At 48.0% G+C, this 18851-nt stretch overlaps 7 protein-coding genes across 7 annotated transcripts in view; 3 read left to right on the top strand and 4 right to left on the bottom strand.

Annotated features, from left to right (window-relative positions):
• The window catches only part of CNBH0410 (hypothetical protein), a gene marked incomplete at both ends in the record, with an annotated part of 3816 nt that extends 2901 nt beyond the window's left edge, over positions 1-915 (bottom strand). The window contains 3 exons of the mRNA XM_768901.1: positions 1-37; positions 260-801; positions 850-915. The exon at positions 1-37 is cut by the window's left edge and continues 2159 nt beyond it. Of these exons, the coding sequence (XP_773994.1) occupies positions 1-37; positions 260-801; positions 850-915 (645 nt within the window). The remainder of the gene's footprint in view (positions 38-259; positions 802-849) is intronic.
• A 558-nt stretch (positions 916-1473) lies between these two features.
• On the top strand, positions 1474-3290 carry CNBH0400 (hypothetical protein; the record flags this gene model as incomplete). Its single annotated transcript, XM_768900.1, has 9 exons — positions 1474-1520; positions 1582-1777; positions 1872-1879; positions 1942-2041; positions 2091-2162; positions 2223-2382; positions 2460-2835; positions 2894-3064; positions 3140-3290. The coding sequence occupies 9 exons, from the start codon at positions 1474-1476 to the stop codon at positions 3288-3290; spliced, it is 1281 nt and encodes a 426-aa protein (XP_773993.1).
• Positions 3291-3631: 341 nt separating this feature from the next.
• On the top strand, positions 3632-5436 carry CNBH0390 (hypothetical protein; the record flags this gene model as incomplete). Its single annotated transcript, XM_768899.1, has 3 exons — positions 3632-3783; positions 3855-3996; positions 4057-5436. 3 exons carry the CDS (start codon positions 3632-3634, stop codon positions 5434-5436), a joined length of 1674 nt encoding a protein of 557 aa, XP_773992.1.
• A 1529-nt stretch (positions 5437-6965) lies between these two features.
• Positions 6966-9529, top strand: CNBH0380 (hypothetical protein; the record flags this gene model as incomplete). The annotated part of the gene is made up of 9 exons (XM_768898.1): positions 6966-7019; positions 7096-7123; positions 7177-7742; positions 7789-8221; positions 8260-8721; positions 8775-8892; positions 8944-8993; positions 9039-9196; positions 9245-9529. The coding sequence occupies 9 exons, from the start codon at positions 6966-6968 to the stop codon at positions 9527-9529; spliced, it is 2154 nt and encodes a 717-aa protein (XP_773991.1).
• Positions 9530-9790: 261 nt separating this feature from the next.
• CNBH0370 (hypothetical protein) lies at positions 9791-11357 on the bottom strand (the record flags this gene model as incomplete). The annotated part of the gene is made up of 6 exons (XM_768897.1): positions 9791-10217; positions 10275-10485; positions 10539-10636; positions 10728-10921; positions 10978-11111; positions 11162-11357. The coding sequence occupies 6 exons, from the start codon at positions 11355-11357 to the stop codon at positions 9791-9793; spliced, it is 1260 nt and encodes a 419-aa protein (XP_773990.1).
• A 752-nt stretch (positions 11358-12109) lies between these two features.
• On the bottom strand, positions 12110-14105 carry CNBH0360 (hypothetical protein; the record flags this gene model as incomplete). Its single annotated transcript, XM_768896.1, has 7 exons — positions 12110-12445; positions 12497-12736; positions 12788-13083; positions 13130-13311; positions 13361-13479; positions 13527-13742; positions 13821-14105. 7 exons carry the CDS (start codon positions 14103-14105, stop codon positions 12110-12112), a joined length of 1674 nt encoding a protein of 557 aa, XP_773989.1.
• A 2362-nt stretch (positions 14106-16467) lies between these two features.
• Positions 16468-18211, bottom strand: CNBH0350 (hypothetical protein; the record flags this gene model as incomplete). The annotated part of the gene is made up of 5 exons (XM_768895.1): positions 16468-16549; positions 16613-17104; positions 17165-17640; positions 17964-18056; positions 18158-18211. 5 exons carry the CDS (start codon positions 18209-18211, stop codon positions 16468-16470), a joined length of 1197 nt encoding a protein of 398 aa, XP_773988.1.
• Positions 18212-18851: the final 640 nt, after the last annotated feature.

Raw genomic sequence — 18851 nt, 5'->3', positions numbered from 1 at the left:
GACGACATAGGTTTTGACAACTCGGTCGTGCGTTGAACTGTGCATGATCAGCATTACAACGAGCCATTGTGTCCCAAAGCGAATTAGCGTGGTTTTAAAAACCAAGCCTCCAACTGGTTCGGCGCGAACAAATTCGTTTTGATCAGGGGACTGGCCGCAATTCAAAAAGACTGAACTGGCTCGACCAATCCGACCAAAATCCCAGTCTGGTTGAAGCTTCTGACCATGGCGATAGAGATACGAAGAACGAATGACTCACGATGTAACTTCAGCCATCACCTCATCCTTCTTATCCTTCATTACCAAGATACGATTCTTGCTCAACTGCTCTTGCACCAATATGACCTTCTCCGTTCCCTTAACAACGAAATATCCTCCCGGATCCATCGGGCACTCTCCCATCCTCGCTAGCTCCGCCTCATTCTTCCCTTTGAGGTTACACAAATCGCTCCTCAACATTACTGGCAACATGCCAATCTGCACACCCCTCTGCTTGCTCCTCTTTTCTTCTCCCATGTATTCCACATCCACATAGATCGGCGCGCTATATGTGGAATCTGTCAATCGACACTCCATCGGCGAAAGAGCAGAGGCCACTTGATTAGCATCATGTCGTGCTGGACGCCCTACACGGATGTCGGTATATCGGATGTAGTACTTGGGGTTGATATCTGAAATGACAAGAGAGTTGGCCGCAAGAATAGCTTTGATGTCGACATTGACAAAATAGTTAAAGGAGTCAAGATGCTGCTTGACAAGGCCTTTTACTTTGAGAAAAGCTGGGAGAAGTTGCCATTTATCCTGCAACAGTATCAGTTCAAGTCTATATCATTCAGGGAGAATACTTGCTTCGACAGTCTTCACACCCTTGGAATACCAATCAGCGCCCTTCTTATCGCCATACTGCTGCTTCATTAAATCTGCCCATTCCTCCTCTCCCCTAGTATCTTCAATTTTGGGCTTAACATCGACCTGTGTAGATGCCGACGGTCGAGCTGGCGCTTTGCCCTTAGCTACTGTTGAGGAAGTTGTGGCGGGCCGCTTTGCGGTTGCTGTTGTCGTAGATGGGCCAGCGCGAGGAGCTTTTCGAGGAGCAGTAGTGGAGGATGAAGCCGCCGTGCGCTTGACAGGGGCTTTAGGAGGCATGCCGGGAGTGTGAAGAGAAGTATGTTGAAGACGCAGATGTTGATGCGAAATGGCCGAAATATTTTGGTGGACGGGGACGGCCGGTGGTGAGTAAGCTGCGCGCCTGTTTAGTTGAAAAGGAGAGCACAAAATAACACAGTAAGGCATGCCTGGAACTAGGCGTGCCATTGTTTACATAATTGACTGCCTCCACCTGCGCATGGCTGTGAAAGTTCGTGTTTCTCCTCGACGGACGACCCCAGATCCCGTTTCTTCACTTTTCACTTTTCCTTCTTGTCTTGCTCACCCGTACGACTCGTCCTATCAACTATCCTACATAAATTCACCATGGACAACACTCCCCGGCACCTTTTCCAGACACCCAACAACGTCTAGTACGTCACTGCCTCCACTTCTCGATTCCCACTTCACATCCTGATCCGACCTTCTTTGTAGCATTCTTCAGCAGCCATGGCAGTTTGTCAAAGAACTCGGGCAAGGAGCGTACGGTTGCGTGTCTTCTGCGAGAAACTCTAGTACGGGAGAAACATGCGCGGTGAAAAAGGTAACGAATGTGTTTCAAAAGAAGATCTTGACAAAGCGGTGTCTGAGAGAGTTGAGGTTGTTACATCACTTCAGAGGGCATAAAAATGTGAGTTGGCATGATTATTTAGATTCTCTTTAGATGACTATTAGAGAGCTGTTATGGAAGCGGACATTAGAACAATTGCTGACGTTACGCACAGATCACCTGGTATGTCTACAATCTCGGAGTGCGATATGCACTGTCCGGCACGCAATCCTGATTCATAACAGCTTGTACGACATGGACATTGTCTTTGACCCTCCTGGATCAGGACAATTCCGTGAAGTCTACTTGTACGAAGAGCTCATGGAGGCTGATTTACATGCCATTGTAAGCACTTAGTTACTGAGTATAATATGTACGCTGATCGCAGGCATAGATTCGATCTGGACAACCTCTTTCCGATGCGCACTTCCAATCATTCTTATATCAAACTCTCTGTGGTCTCAAGGTGCGCTCATAACATTGGTGTAACAAGAAAATTTTGTCATAACTGACTCTGATCGATTAGTACATTCACTCTGCCAACGTCCTCCACCGAGATCTGAAACCTGGAAACCTTCTCGTGAATGCCGATTGCGAGCTCAAGATTTGTGATTTCGGTTTAGCTCGTGGTTTCCAGCCTGGAGCGGTGCAGACGGATCAAGGTCAAGCCGGGTTCATGACTGAATGTAAGTAGGCTGGGCGTAGCAAGCAGTGATATAAAATGGTATAAAACAGCCCAGGATGGAAAGCTCATTGCTTGTAGATGTCGCCACAAGATGGTATCGAGCCCCCGAAATTATGCTTTCATTTGCCAATTACACTTCAAGCATCGATATGTGGTCTGTTGGATGTATCCTCGCCGAACTTCTTGGCGGTAAACCCATTTTCAAGGGTGAAGATTACGTCGATCAGCTGAACAAGATCCTCAACCTTCTCGGTACCCCCACTGAAGACACTCTCCGGAGAGTTGGTTCGCCAAGAGCTCAGGATTACATCAGGAGCCTGCCCATCAAGCCGCGCGTCAAGTTTGAGACATTGTATCCTAACGCATCTCCCTTGGCGTTGGATTTGTTGAGCAAACTGTTAACATTTGACCCCGCCAAGAGATATGGCTGCGAAGAAGCCCTAGAACACCAGTAGTGTGTCTTTATCGCCTTCGACACCCCTTGCTTGCATTTAGCTCACGATGATTATTAGTCTTGCGGTATGGCACGATCCCGCCGACGAACCCCTTTGCGAAGTCCCGTTTGACTTTTCCTTTGAAGAAGAAGATTCCGTCAGCGGGATGAGGGATTTGATCCTCGAAGAGGTCAGGAGTTTCCGATACCTCGTGAGGCAACAATCTATGCCTCCCGCCAGGAAAGACTCGTACGTCGTCCTATCCCTACTTCTTTTTCCCCACCCGCAACATTTTGTTTCATTACTAATTCGATCTTTTTGTAGTCATGAGCTTCCCCCGGCTCCTCCTGCACCTCAACATCCCGGTGCCGGCGTTGGTCCCGCCTTCCACGAAAGAGCGAACAGCGAAGGCGATATGGAGGAACACCCTGGGTCCGCATTGGAGAAACAGTTGGAGAGGCAGAAATTATCATAGAATCATACTGGTCGAGTCTGTAACTGTTATCGGAAGCATAGATGAATAGGCTGTGTATACCTACCTCATGACGGTTTTGATGCATGCTGTTTCTTGCCGCCTATCAGCCTTAGTATTTGGAGCTCAGGCTATACAACGACTGGGAATATTTTATTTATTATTTTTTTGTTTGGTAGAAAAGGGAGATGGCCGCCGGTTTGACTTGTTCGCGGATGCTCTTTTCGCTGCTGGCTGGAGGCGGAGCAACGAAGTACGTTAATTAGTGTTTCATAATCAAAATCATCCCTTCACCCATACCTTCGCTCCTCCATATCATATTTCCTCTCTCTCTCTACCGTACGATGGCTCTCGAACTCCTCTACCACTCATCTTCCCCATCTCTCTACCCCACAAACACCTCTTCGTCCTTGCTTGTGATCCGCTTCTCCTGCCCAGTCCGCGTATCCTCAGTGAGAATCACACCAGAGGGCGTGAGATGTCCTGATGGCTCTGGGTAGGTATATTTATCTGTACTGCATCTGCAAGGTTCGGGTCGATCAAAGGAATGCTTATTTGAGTTGTCAGCGTAACATACCCTTCAAACTGGACGGGACAGTTGCTCTTCAACGTTTCTCCATCCAACCCTGTCAACGCCCTTCTCTCTACCAACATCACATACAACGCAGCATTGCACCCGGTAGATTACCCTATTGATATGCCCCAAGGCGTAGGTGATGTCTCGTAATCGCCACGAAAGAGCGAGCAGTTGATACACTCATGTTTGCAGACCACCAGCCGGATGATGATGTTACGTGCCCCTGTAGAGAAGCTCTCCATCTCAGTCTACGGCAATACAGACGAGTCACCGGGAGATGACCCAGAACAGGAGAATGCAGTAAAAGAGCAGAGGCCATCAGAGCTGGCTTTGGAAAAAGAAGATCCATCTTGGCTCTGGCGCTGGGCAGGCGATTCACCAGACTGTCTGATCGACCTGTTGAACGCCTATACCCGACCAGAAGTTATATCAAGAACACTTGAATGTCTTGATTTATTATCAGACTTGGACGACAGCATAATTCCCTCTTTACTCGAGCGTCCTAATGCTTTAGAATACCTCTTCCGTATACCGACATCAACGTTCTCGTCAAAAATTAAGAATAACTACAAATGGGCTTTTCATCCGTCGGTGGAGCCTCTATTAGCGACCGACCACCCCTTTGTCCCGCTCTTAGGGCCTGACACCTCTGCAAGGCATGCTGCGGCATGGCAGCGCCTATCATTAGGCAAGGCTGCTCTTGCTTGCCTCATTGACCTAGGTGCCAGTGTTAGGGAGGATGACTTGATGAGAGTCGAAAAGGGGGAGGAAAAGAGTAATTTGGCGAGATTGTTGGAAATAGGTGAAAAGTTTGCTCAGGATGAGGATGGGGAAGGGCTGGATATGGTGCTCGACCTGCTTGACTCGGCGGAGCTCGAAATCGTAGACAGCATTATTGCGCAAGAATACTTGGCAAGGACCATCCCGAGATTAAGCGTCATCGCTATCGCACTCTCCAAGAACGGGAATAGAAGAGGAAATGGCGCAATAAGAAGTCTTAAGATAGGAGAAGAGCATGCGAGACTCGTGGTCAACGCTCTTTTGCTATGCTCGACAGAAATCATCAACGGGAAACTGACCTTCTCTATCGCCAGGAAACTCGCTGAGCCTTACCTACCCCGACTTGAATCATCCGACCCGCTTCGAATTGTCTTTACTACTTCCCATCCATCACCTACCGCTGACGCTCTCTCTGACCCTGATCCTACCGCCCGTGCCCTCGCCCGTCTCTCCCATGCCATCTCTTCCTCTTCGTCCTCCCTCGCCCTTGACACCTCCATTCTCCCCTCTTTTTCCCCCCCACTCTCATCCTCATCTATCACTCACATCCTTCCTCCGTCCACTATCCTCACCTTCTTAGCTCCTCACTTCACCTCTATTCTCTCAACAGCCATCTCCCCGCCCTTTGGCATCCAACCCTCCGCCACATACACCTCCCCTGAAATGCAAGGGGCTAACGTTTGGGCGGGCAAGGTGTATACTTCGCATGAGTTTAGGAGTAGGGAGCTGGTAGGGTTGGGCATTGGACCAGGGGGGAGAGCGGCGAGTAAGCACGTTGATGAGTATGCTTGAAATTACTCAAAGCCAGGGATGAAGAGTGGATGCTGTCTTTTTCCCCGTTGGGATATGGTGAGTACAATACAGAAAGTGTATTGCAAATGATAATTAAAGGTCGAGCAAAGTGAAATGTGCAGATTTCTTGTTGTATGCGGTAAATTATACCAGCTTTTGTCATCAAAGTCAATCAGCCAAAGTTCAAACCAGAAGTCCATATTATATGTTCACACTCGAGTACTATATATGTATCCCATCAATGGACCCAATGCCTTTTCTTTGTAACTTGTTGTCATGGTATTTCCTGCCTTGTTTGATTGCTGGGAAGTAGAAGATGGAATTATAAAGTAAGGCAGGAGCCTCGAAGTCAGTCTACGTGCTTATCTAGCATGATCTTGTAGGCACTGCGCTATATTTACGTGTTCATCTTCCCGCAGTCTCCAGTCTTCAGTCTTTAGTCTTTACCTTTCGTCTCCCAAATCCGAGATTCTCAAAATTAGTTCTGCCAAAGCAAATGATGACGACAGATGAACGACTGATGGGAGGGATTAGTTATTGGGATGCTCGCTGGATGCGTGGATCTTGTGGATGGCGATCCGACGTCAACTGTCCCTCGCGTACGCGTTTAGTTCAGGGATCAGGTCCTTTTGTTGTTCAGGTGCCGGGAACTTCCCTGAGGAATCAGAAATCAGAAACCAGGTCCATCCGGCTATAGCGGTTGAATGAGGCACATGAGGCATGAGGCACAACTTGTAACTCTTATCTCTTATTACGGTGCTTTAATTTTATACTTGCTGTGCAACATAATCTATTGAATACACCATGCATTATTCCGTTTTCACTCATGATATTCAGTACTCAGTACAAGACAGCATCCAGGGGTAGGTACGACAAAATGATTGGTCAGAAGTTCAAAAACCTTGAAATAAAATCAGCGTTCGACCGCCAGCTGCGAAACACGCTGAAGACAGTAGTTTAGGCAGAGCATAGAAAGGAAGTTGCAAGAAAAAATGATAAAAGGCCAACTTTTCGATGTATTTTTTGGCCATGAACCGTCTATGACTGACCATGGTTCGTCACCTGAAAGTCACCACAGTAATTATCTGCCGGCCGGCAGGGGGGGAAATCAGGAATCATCAAGTCGCGTGCATAATACAGACGCGTTGATGGAAAATTAGTCAACCAGGAGGCGCGCAACGCGACAGAGCCTTTTTTCATCAGTTGGTGGCCCTATCAACTTCCGTTTGGATGCTTCCTCTTCAATCGGAGGGGAAGAACAATCCCGTAATACTCGCAGAGGCATAGCATAAAGAAAAATCAAAGCGTGTCCAAAGCAAGGAAAAGAAGAGAGGTCTTGACTTCCATCAGTGGGGCGAGCGGAAGCAAATTCTCAAGCTTCTTTTTTCGCTGAGATTGTCGCTGAGCGCCGCCTGGAGGAGGTAGTTGGGCCTTCTACAACCGTATCCTCTATATATCCTCTCCGACGCCCGCAATCCCGCTTCTCACTTCCTTGGGCTCCTCGACGAACGTAGGACATGGAGCCAGATATGTTCGGGTTCAAGTGTGCCCACCCGGGGTGCCAAAAAACATTCACAAGGAAGGTAAGCAATTGTAGTCATCACATCATTGTGTTTTTTTTGTTACTGATACTACTACTGTTGTCCGCAAACTTTTCAGGACCATTTACTTCGTCACGCCGCTAACCGTATGTGTAATTCGGTACGATATCTGAATTTTGTTGGCTGAGTTGTCCTAAAGATTCACAAACTTCATATAATTGCCCGACTTGCCGCAGAGAATTCAAACGATACGATCTCCTTCAGCGACATGAGAAACGAAACATCTGCGGCGAAGATCCTACCGGATCAAATCCTTTTAAACGGTCGAGGAGCGAAAGCGGTTCCCAAGAGGAATCCACTGTTCAGCGTGCATCTCTACCTCCTCCAATAAACACAACGACTGGGCAACAGCCTGGCCCGTCGTCGTCGCAGACAGCCATATTCCCGATAACCTCCAGTAGCACTGCTGTACCAATGAATGCCCCTTATGATGGTAGCCTTCAAATACCAAACAGCTCCAATCCGCCTGTCAGTGACTTTTCTGTTGGAGATATTATGGGAGATTGGGGATTCTCTTTATGGGCTCCAGAGCAATGGGAGGCGCTACTACATGAAACACTGGCCCCGCCATTCAACGAGCCAATGGTGGATATGCCATGGGATATGCCTATGCTTCCTCGTGTGCAGCAGCAAGAATCTGCGGAGAGAGGACAAGACAATGTAGCAAGTGCCATGCTCGTTGCTCGATTACAGAGTTCATTCCCCGTAAGTTGCAGCTTCTTCTGTGCGGCTCAGCTGACATAGTTCCAAGGAGTTTGACGTCCCATTATCTTGGGTTATCGAAGCTTTACAGACATACTGGACTCGTACGGCCCCTACATTCCCTTTTATCCACCGGGGCACCTTCGATCTGGACACGGCTCCCACTGAGCTCGTTCTTATGATGGCTATCATCGGCTCCGTGCACATGACTCCTCGTCGAGATTTCAGTCATCTCGTCCAAAAGATTCGAGGAGTTCTTGTACAAGAATGCGGACTGGATATGCCTATCTCTACACTTCAGACTTTCTGTCTTTGTCATGTGCATGACACCTGGTACTCCACAGCAGAGAGTCAGTTTGTGGCGCAGTGTATGTGGCCGGTAATGGTAGCCCACTCCAGAAAAAAGGGCATCGGCGTAGTGGGAAAGCCTGAGAATGAGATTCATCAGGAGGAAGCTTGGGCTGCTTGGGCAAAGGAAGAAGGTGAGTCCGAAACTCTTAAGCAAAATACTGATATTCAGAACGACGACGCGCTGCATACTGCGTTCTCCTCATTGATACCCAACTTTCCGCCTTTTGGAACCAACATTGCTCTCGTCAACTATCCATTTTCGCTCATCATCTCACCTTGCCATGTACACGTCGTCAATGGGAGGCACCTACCGCTCAGGAATGGTTTCGCATGCGAGGCCCACCCCCAAGCACACCGCCTACACCTCGAAAGTCCAATGCTCGTTCCGGTTATCTCCCGGGATTACATCCCGAGTTCCAGGTCTCTACAGTTTCAGATGGTTACTCATCCGCTATCCTCGCGGCCTTGGCGCTGGAGAAATTGTCTTTCAAAGTCGATCTGGAAAACAGTCTGACAGTTCAGATGGTGCTGATAGGCTTGATTGCAATTGCATGGGATTGTAGGACGAGGGGCGGCATGGGTATCAGGTTCAGAGAGGGGACGAAACATTGGAGATCTATCGTCTTCAAAGGTAGGTCCGTCTACTATAGTTCGACAAGATTATCTTACTCTTTCATCAAAAAGCTGTCATTAACATGCGCGCGACCTATGAAGCTGAAGTCATCCGGATGGGGGATGCAATAGAGTCCAGGGATTTGAGAGATACCTTTGCCATCTGCAACATCTCTATCTTGAGTGATATGTAAGTATTCGCCCTTTTGAGGCTTGAACCACTATTAAATTTACCTCTAAGCCCGATGCTCTGTGTTGCTGCCGGCGCCACTACGTTTTGCGGATCAACAAGTGAGTCAATTCCTTGCGTCATGACAATGCTGAATACTGTCGTAGTCGGCCCAAGGCAGTATTCCGATGCCAAGCGAAGACTGAAACTTTGGGCAAAAACAGAAGATGCATGGACTTGTGTATGGCAGTGTGCAAGGTATCTTCGTCAGGCTCTCTTTGCCGACTGGGGTCTGTACACACCTTGGGCTGTCTTCCTTACCACTGTGCGTCATTGTTTTTTAATGATGGTGAAATGCTCACTCCACCTGCAGTTGGTGTGCCGGGCATACAACTGGACCTCTGCAACCCCAGAATCTACTTCCCAGCGTCGTCAACATCCTACAACTTACTCCACCGCTCATCTTCCCATAATAGATCGACAAGCCACCATCATTGCATGGCTTGATAAGATACTCCAGACACCCGGCAGGCATGAATCTACCGATGGAGAAGTTGATGCGCTGATAGAATACGTCGCTGGGCAGCTGGAATTGGGCGAGTCTACCGCACGGGAGAATGCGGCTATGTTAAGAATGTTAATCGGGCACAAGAGATAAGATGGAAAGGATGGGAGGAAACCTGTTCATTTTATTGTATTTTGGGATTTTGAAACCAGTCGAGTTTGAGAGAAAGTGTGCAGTGCATGTTGCATGGTAGTTGTAGACAGTTTCGGGGGTAACACAAAAAAGGCTGTCGTTGGGACACCGCCAATTGTTGATTTTTGTAGCTTTGTACTTGTACATGGTCATGTTTCATAGTGTTTTTGTTATAGTGCATGCTCCATCTGATGCAATACTTGTCTTTGTACCGTACTTCAGCTACCATCCCTTCCAAGGAACCCAAACATCCACGACTTCATTACCCCCATCATCCACCACGTACAACCAAGGGAAGCAAGCACAGACTAAGCACGCATGTTGAGGGATGATTTGCACAGAGTTCCCAATCTTGAGCTCGTTTCCTTCTTTGATATCCTCCCCCTGACGGTGTACAAGTGTCCCATGCTCTTGACTGATCCTTCCAAGGTCCCAGCCCGTAGCGTAGTCAGGTTTCACAACTCGACCGAACCCAGTGAACCTGCCGGTATCTTTGGATACAGAAAGTGCACCAACATCGCACATCGCTTCCTTTCTCAAGGGATAAACGGAGACGACTCGACCCAGAACAGAAATCGCCACGTCTGAGTAAGAGACGAGGGAAGTGGCACATTGCTGAAGGTCACACATACAGTAGCAGCCTGCATGTCTAATCAGAGACAAGGGGTCAGCGCAGTCCACACACAGAAACAAAGACTGAGTTTACAGTTCAAGCTCTCCTTCAAGAGGACCGTGCTCTTTGACAGCTTCTTGGACAGCTGCATGGGCTGTTGGTGTAGCACCGACTGACAACGTCCATTTCCCTTTGGCACCTAGGTTCCTAGCAATCTTTGCTGCTGTCTGAACACAGTTAATCTCGCCAGCGAAGTAGGACGACCCAGCTGAAAGGGAATCGGAGGCATACGATTGCCCGAAATCTAGTGTATAAGTTTGTAAGCCACATAATAAAGAATTGGAATGGGACACTGACGAGAGTAGAAGCCAAAGATCTCGACATAGTCTTGAGATTCAACGAGAGCTTGAATAAGCTCTTTCATTTGCTCACTTTCCGCCGGAGCACCTGCCCGTCTACCGGTCTCATCAGTTTGACTTCATCTTGACTTCCCCACCATTCTGTCACCCACTCTGGTCATCCGTCCATACAAGGTAAGAGACTCACTTTCCACCACCGTCGACTTTGACAAAGACTGACCATCTGGCAGGTCTCTGAATTTTCTGGCTGAATGACTGCAAAATCCTGATCTGTTCTGCATGGTCTACCATTAAGCGGATAGTGGCCTGAGCTCCCACTATCTCTTGGACAGAGTTGATATCTTCCAGCTTGTCGGCACTTATAGGCATGGAGTACAAAATCTGCACCGAGGCCGTCAGCTGGACCTCCAATATCATTACAAGCTGGGTAGATATACGTCGTTTACCAGACCCTCATTCACAAGACCCGCTTCAACAATCTGCCAAACTTCTACCATTGTGGATGCAATGGTGGCCTTGACCCCTCCTGCAGCTTCTACCTGCATCCTCGTCCCCTCTGTAGTCTTGTGCGCTATATACTTTATCAGCATCATCTCCACAAAAACATCGATGGAAACTTACTCTTCACATGTGCCCTAAATTTCATTCCTCTCTCTTTGGCATTGCTAGCAACTCTTTCACAGTTGTCCTTGAATTTCTTACGGTCAACTATGAGCGCAGGTGTACGAAGAGCTGAGAGCGGTTGTCCCACAAACTCGTCCACGAGGGCTGACTTGGAGGGGAGGGAGTAGAGGGAAAGGGGAGTGAATGTTGACATGGATGTCGTTTGTAGATGCTTCGAGGGATAGATGGCTGTATAAGAAGGTCAAGGCTGGATGCTTTTACACGGGAAACGCAGACCCCATCTGATAGACGATTCCCTTCCTGCCGTGCACGAACGAATCGTGAAGCGGGTCAGAATGCAGGTCTCGGCGAATTCGCGTGCAGTGCCGACTTATCCGATGGATGGTGGAGGTTATCAAAGTGGAGGTACGCCTTGTATACGGCTCAGAGTGGGGGAAAGTGGGGGTGGCGGAGGTATCATTTGGTAGAGGGCCCGGGCGCCGGAGTCGTACGGAAAGAACAGTTTCATTCTTGAGAACAATAGAAGGTGGGGGAAAGGGTGGGGAGAGCAATTGGACGGGAATAAATGATTTGCCGATCACATGCATGGCAATGAGTGGTAAGGAAATGGTACTTGTAGTACTGCAGTCTGCGGTCCTCTATTAACGCTGTCGTTCGGAAGCAATCAGAAGAGCTGCCCGACGACAAAAACACGAAGGGAACTTATTTCTGATCTCATATTATTGTCTATTGCACGTATTGTCTACTGTAATGAGGCTTGGTCAGCTTTGTCGGCTCCTCCACAATCATAGCATATACTGTGTATACGTTTTCAACGATACTTATGCATAATTACAACCTATTTTAGTTTTCTCAAAATGTTTTATTCGCAAAACAAGCCAAGAAACAACAGTATATCTTATATCTGTGTAAGATAACTCTCAAGGGCAGTGCCCAAGAAGATCTCTACCACACTTTCCCACCTTCCCTTCGCCTGAGCACCTTACCTCCTCTCATCCCCGTCAAGCGTGTCTCATCTACCGCAACCTCTCCATTCACGAGCACGAATCTAATTCCCTCAGCCTTCTGCTTCGGCTTCTCATACGTGGCCTTATCCCTAATGGCTTCAGGATCAAAAACTACGATATCGGCTACTGAACCTTCTGCGATGAGGCCTCGAGAGGGATAAACGCCTAGTCGCTTAGCGGGACGAGAGGTAAGATGGGCGACCATGGCTGGGAGGGGCATGATACCTAGGTCACGAGCGTAATGTCCCAAGAAGCGGGGGAACGTTCCGTATGCCTATCGGCAGCGTTAGCGGAGTCTTAGTGCCAATGAATGGTTGTCACTTACCCTAGGATGTAACGTTTTCCCATGCAGAATAGCATCACTACCAGAGCAATGCGTCTCATGGCACATGATTTCTCTCACATTTTCCTCGTTGCCGATATGCATGATACAACTTGTAGCGAGCTTGTCTTTGATCAGGACATCAAAGAAAACCTTGATGGATGGCACTTTCAGTGAACGTGCAACTTCAGAGACGCGGCGTCCAGAGTATGATGCAAGGTCAGGATGAGTGGTTGAGCCGATCTGCGAAAGCCGCGTTAATACAAGGTTCACTTGATCCTTGGATTGACTCACCTGAATCTCATCCCAGTTGGTCGGTATGCCATGTCCGCCATCGCACCCAGTGTCCTCCACTGCTCTCCGGATCTTCTCTCTTGAAATTTCATCCCGCAGCCTTTTCAATGTCTCCGCCGGTCCTCCCGAACTTGCCCAGCTAGGTAACAATGCAGCAAGCGTTGTGCAGCCTGGGAGATAAGGGTAGGTGTCGAGGGAGATATCACACCCATCAGAGCGAGCAGCGTCAATCATAGAGATGAGCAAGGGGGCTTTGCCCTTGTTCTCAGAAAAGTTGAGAGTAGCGTGAGTGAGATCTAGTAAATTTCAGATATGGGTCGATCACTGTTCCATTGTACTTACGTATGGGACAACCAGTATCTCGACCAAGACCGAGCATCTCAGCGTAGCTCTCAAGCGCTTTGAACCCATAGCTTCGGTGATGAGGAGCATAGAAAGCCCCGGGGAATTCTTCGCCAAGTACTCGACAGAGGCGTGCTAGCTCCGACGTTGAAGCGTACATCCCAGGAGTATACGTCAAACCGCTATGAATTTATCAGCAACGGAAGTATGGGCGGGGGGAAGATATCTTACCTTGACATGCCAACTGCACCTTCAAGCATAGCCTGTCGCAATAGCTTCTCTTGAACTGTGATCTCGTCTGCTGTAGCTACCTCATCCCAAGGACCACAAGCCAGCAGTCTCAGATTGCCCTAATCAATCATCAGCTTTTACATCCTGCTAGGCTCGAGGCACTCACTTGAGGCACGAGCATAGCGACATTGGTTGCCGTCTTGTTCCTCTCAAGACAGTCCAAATACTCTCCCACAGTGTTCCATTCGAACAGCCCAACACCTGGATGGTCTTCCTCATTCGGATTGCCGTTCCAACCAGTGATTTGCTCACGAATGGCTTTCATTTGGGCTTTTGTCTGCACTGGAGCGTAGGAAATACCATCTTGGCCAACTACTTCCGTCTACATGATAGCGTCAACTCAGCCTTTGAAACACGGCATGGAAAGGTGAGTGGTGACTGAGAAATGATGATGGCTTACAGTACAGCCTTGAGAGATCTTGGCTTCATGGTCCGGATGAGTAAGGAGGTACAAGTCCGAGTGTGCGTGAAGATCGATGAAGCCAGGACATAGAACATACCCCGTGGCTTCTACCTTACGGACCTCAGCACCGAATTGGTTGGAGAGAGTACCAGGTTGGGCAATACGGGCGATACGGCCTCCGGAGATGAGGACATCGGCGACAAATGGTTGTACATACTCTTCCCCAGAGATGACTGTGGGTGATATAAAAAGAATATCGGAGCTGGATTGGACAAGAGACATCGTGTTGCTGTTGAGTGCCTGTTGTTGGTATTATGTAGGAATATATGTGGTTGCCGTCAAAGTTGCCGGGATCGCCCACGTTTTATACTGGCAAGATACCGAGAGAGTGGGGGGTTCGAAGCTATCGAAAAAAAGCTAGTTGTCTACTCTTTTCTGCAAAAAGTTGGCCTAACGAAAAGACAGGCGCCACCAAAACCACCCTTCAGTGTTCGGAATGATCGGCGGGCAGGCGACGGGTGAAGCGACAAAGATAATGTAAAAGGTGACAATCGCTCGAGAGGTGACGAACGTTGAAAGACTTCTGGCTTCGGGCTTGCAAGATTTGTAATACGATCGTATTGTTGATGGGGGGTAGGCGTGATATATAGGCGGCAGTGGAGTAAGAATCGATACAGACCGCCGTTGCGAGCAGAGAAGCTTGGAGCGGTATAATATCCTTGAAACGCCTAGGTTATTATAGATGAACAATCAAGTTCTGTGAGACAGAGGATGAATGAGCATGGGATGATGCCCATCTGCCATCACTCCCACTCTATGATAAACCGTTGAGTCCTCCCCCACTTTTCGCCTTCGTGAGCCATCGATACGTATTTCGACCTCCCGTTCCGGTTATGTCTCAGAGTGGGTAAAGTGGGGGAGATCAAGGGTTGTCCCTATTCGGCGCCGGGAATTACGACGATTAAATCGAAAATGGGTAAATTCAGTTCTTTTTTTTTCGACCTCGGGGTTTGGGCTGTGATTTTATGTCCCGTGATTGCAGCTCATTTTCAGGGCCGGATAAGTATATTAAGCTGAAAATAACAGGCCAGGGATTACAGAAAGACTGATGATATGATAAGATCTGAGGGGACTGGTACGGGGTTGCGGGTGCAAATGACCTCCGGTACGTGGTGGGAAGAGCCGGCCATACATAATTAAGTAATGACGGAAAACGCGGTATTTAATATCCGCCTGCCCCGACAGAATGGCAGGTGGGTTTGTCATCCCACTTTATCGTCTTTCCCATCGTAATCATTGATGGAAGAATCTAGCTTATTCCCCCACTCTCGCAAGACTAAAAAGATTCACAGAAAGGGGTGAAATGACGGAGGGAAAGGCAGCGAAAGGAGGCTAATACCCAGACCCGCTCAGGCCACGACCACGCTGGAGCCTCCCCGAGCGCATCATTATTTGCCAGTCAACAACACATACCACCGACAGCTCAAGCCTTTCGCTTGCTACAGTCTAGATATTTGTTCTCCTCTCTCTTCTTCTGCTCCTCCAGCGGCAACAATAATGATGGGGCGCTCGTTTGGATCGATAAGCAGAAATCAAGCGAAATCACGTGGGAAGATGAAAGACGATAATAATACGGCACGTCCGGCGATAGAAGGAAACTACTAGGGAAACAAACACACTCGATGGTGATGCGAATAAGGATGGAACGCCTCAGACTAGCGCTAAAAATGAAATGGTCAACGCGGAAAGGAGGTGCCTGCACTTTATAGGTGCAAGTGTCTAGTGCAGTAAGTGATGTTGATCGCTGATGCAGCGTATATGGACGCGATTGCAAAGTGTGCGCGTAGTGCATAATGTACGGTCTAATCTTCAAATGGTGATGCCCTAGGCGTGCGTGTGAATGTAGGCAGTAGGCGAACAGCAGTCGGGCATCAGAAAGTGGACAAATGGAAGACCCTTCCTTTTTGAAAATGTCATCCACATACCACAACCTATATCAGTAATGATTTTGTTCCATATCATCATCCGCCTTCGACCATCTCCTTCATCACCAATCAACAAAGCTTCAGATTCACACCCTCCAACATTCACCCCTCCACCAAATCTGTAGGCTTAGCTCTTCTCGTCTCCATGCAGTTTCCCTCGTTCGCCGACCGATCTTGAGAAGAAATGAAAAAAAAAAGGTAGAAGGGAAGGTTGGTTTCAAAAGTTAGCGGGAAGGATTGGAAATAAGGGTCTGGTAACCGAAAGAATGGGAAAGGAGGTACGGTGCTTAACTTTGGGGTCTTTTGATGTTCGATGCTCGATACTCGATGCTTTGATGGCGATGGAGTAAGAGTGGGGGCGCAGTGGGGGCTGCTTCGGATACAGAATAATATAGAAGAGATGATCAAATGATTTATTAATCATCTGCTAGATCTAATGAAATGAACGATTGCAACATCCTTTTTAGCAACATCAGATTATTCGTTCATTTGCTATCTTGAACGGCCATTGTTGACCTTCATGGATCATCTTCCGCTCTACGCGACCAGGAATCCTGCAAGAAGACCCATGTATCATTTCTCGTTTTCTCTATAAGTCTAGTACAGAATGTAGAGGTTTTGACATTTTACTGCCAATAATCTAACTATCTCGGATTGTTTTACAGGAAATACTCGCTGGGGTCGTTGACTACAACTCCGCGTCTAGCCCAAACATCTTCAATGCCCATATCAGGCTTACCGCTGTCGCATCCATACGTTAGCTCTGTGATCCCCAATCGAGCAATTGTCATTTTAAACACTCACTCATCTCGGAATTTGTAGAAAGGCTCAGTGTCACCAGTGGCAATGTTAGGGTTTCTAAACACAATGTTTTGGATTAACCCCAATGTCATATGGATCGCAGCAGGCTCGACCTCAATTTTCTCTTCGGGCTGTTTTCCATCAATCATAGCTACAATGTTTCTCGCGAGCACTTTCACATGCTGCATAGCGGGTCTAGCAGCTTTATGCGCTCCCGAGTCGGCGATATCGCCTACAGCAAAAATGTTGGAGTATTTTGTATCTTGTAATTGGAGGGTAGGACGGACGCGGATGAAGCCGTTGGCAGGGTTAACGAGAGAGTCGGTAGAGGAAGGAGGTAAAGTGGACAGAAGTTGAGAGTTGGGGATTTGGCCGGTAGCGGGAATAACGAGTTGCGCGGGGATGGAGGTGCCGTCTTTGAGAGCGACGGAGAATGTTGAGCCGTCATTGGGGAAACCTTCAGCAGGGACGGTGACACGATTGTTGGTGACAAGGCTGGACTAAACTGTTAGTTTCTCAATGACGACAGATGATGAGCAGGGAGGAAGTACTTACTTGACTCCGAGTTCCTTGAAGCGATTAGAGATGATCTCGTGAAGCTTGGGGTGAAATTTGGGCATGACGCGGTCCCTAGACTGAACAAGAGTCACATTCTTCTCAGGAGAGACCTCCTTGATATCACAAGCCATTTGAACGCCAACCGCACCGCCTCCAACAATCACAATATCCTTAGCCTCCTTTACGCCCTCCTGATAAGTCTTGAAATACTCTACAGAATTGGACTTGTCCTCGCTTTGCATAGATCCGGGAGCAGGGAGCCTTGTACCGGTAGCGATAGCGAGGAAATCATAAGAGATATCGGTCTCGCCTTGCCAGGCTCGGTCGAGGGAAACATGTGTGGGGTAAACGGCGTTGACTTTGGCTCGGACGACAGCGTGGAGAGAAGGGTTAGGGATGGCGGAATCATTGAATACGGAGGTGAAGGGAATGAAAGCTTTGTGTTCGTGTGTAGGAACGACGGCAAATCGAGGCTGTAGGAGATTTAAAACAAATTGAATGGTCAGCGATCTTGTTAAACCTTGCGAATTCACCGCAGAACAACAGCTGAACACATGCTACCAATTCCCGAAGTGACCAGACAAAGTTATATCGTGCTTTCGCATGCCTGCTTCACCATGATCTGGGTGTGAACTGTACACTGGAGGTACTAAACTGCGAAGGAATTGAGGTTTCACTCATTCTGCAGCACGCTCTTGCGGACCATTTTTTTATCCCGAAAGAACGCTGATGACCGAACAAAACTCCGAGAGAAGCACAGTGACACCACACCGCCGACTGCCAAGAAAAAACTCACGAAAGCAAAGAGATGGTGGAAATGACTATGAGGTTCAACGAGAAGTACTCGATGTGTAGGTGGGAGGACTACAGCCAGCTCTTGTGCAGCTTTCTAATGAACGAATCAAGGAAGAGCGAGAGTTTTGCCACGTTAGCATTTGCTTGGGAAAAACTCCGCAGCCTATTAATTTATGGCGGGAGGAGACAACTCACAGAGCCCACATAAGATCCCCCGACTACAATGACGTTCCTAAGTGCTGTTGGCATTGTATCTTTAGACTGAGGCTGTGGTGTTATGTATAGAATTATTGAAAGGAGAAGAACGATGAATGAGATGAATAATAACTTGTCGGAAAAGGGCATTCAGTTTTCGTTGAAGCGGGGGTTCTTATCTGATATGAAATTCACCGATATATAAATAAATCGCTCACCGAACACCGAGCCCTCGGAGTTTGTGCGGTGGGCTGCGGTCGACGGGCTTGTGTCGAGCTTAGAACTGCGGGCAATTCTTCGTCGTTTAACCGACGGATAAACCGCCAACAATCGCACCACGCATTTACGTCAATTGGCCGCCCAGAACGTAAACAACTAACTTTATTCAATTGTTCTTGATTTGTGTCGGTATTAGAACTAACTATTCTCTTTCCGACTTTCAGTCTTTATTTGCAACTTATATTTTACGTCGAGTACTTTACGATGAATGGCTGTATAAGCAGTCACAAAATGTGTCTACCCTCTATGACCGGGAACCCCCCGACCATCATCACCATCATCAATCTTCTCACAACCACATAAGTGAACATGTTTCAATTTTTTGGTTTATCATTGCTTATCTTTGGTTGTACCAATGTCAGGTGCCGCATGTTGAGTGGTGAATCTGAAAGGTGTAGCTATGCTTACTTGGTTT

The sequence above is a fragment of the Cryptococcus neoformans genome, chromosome 8 (genome assembly GCF_000149385.1).
Source record: "Cryptococcus neoformans var. neoformans B-3501A chromosome 8, whole genome shotgun sequence".
Lineage (NCBI taxonomy): Eukaryota > Fungi > Basidiomycota > Tremellomycetes > Tremellales > Cryptococcaceae > Cryptococcus > Cryptococcus deneoformans.
This window is presented reverse-complemented; position numbering and strand designations above follow the sequence as displayed.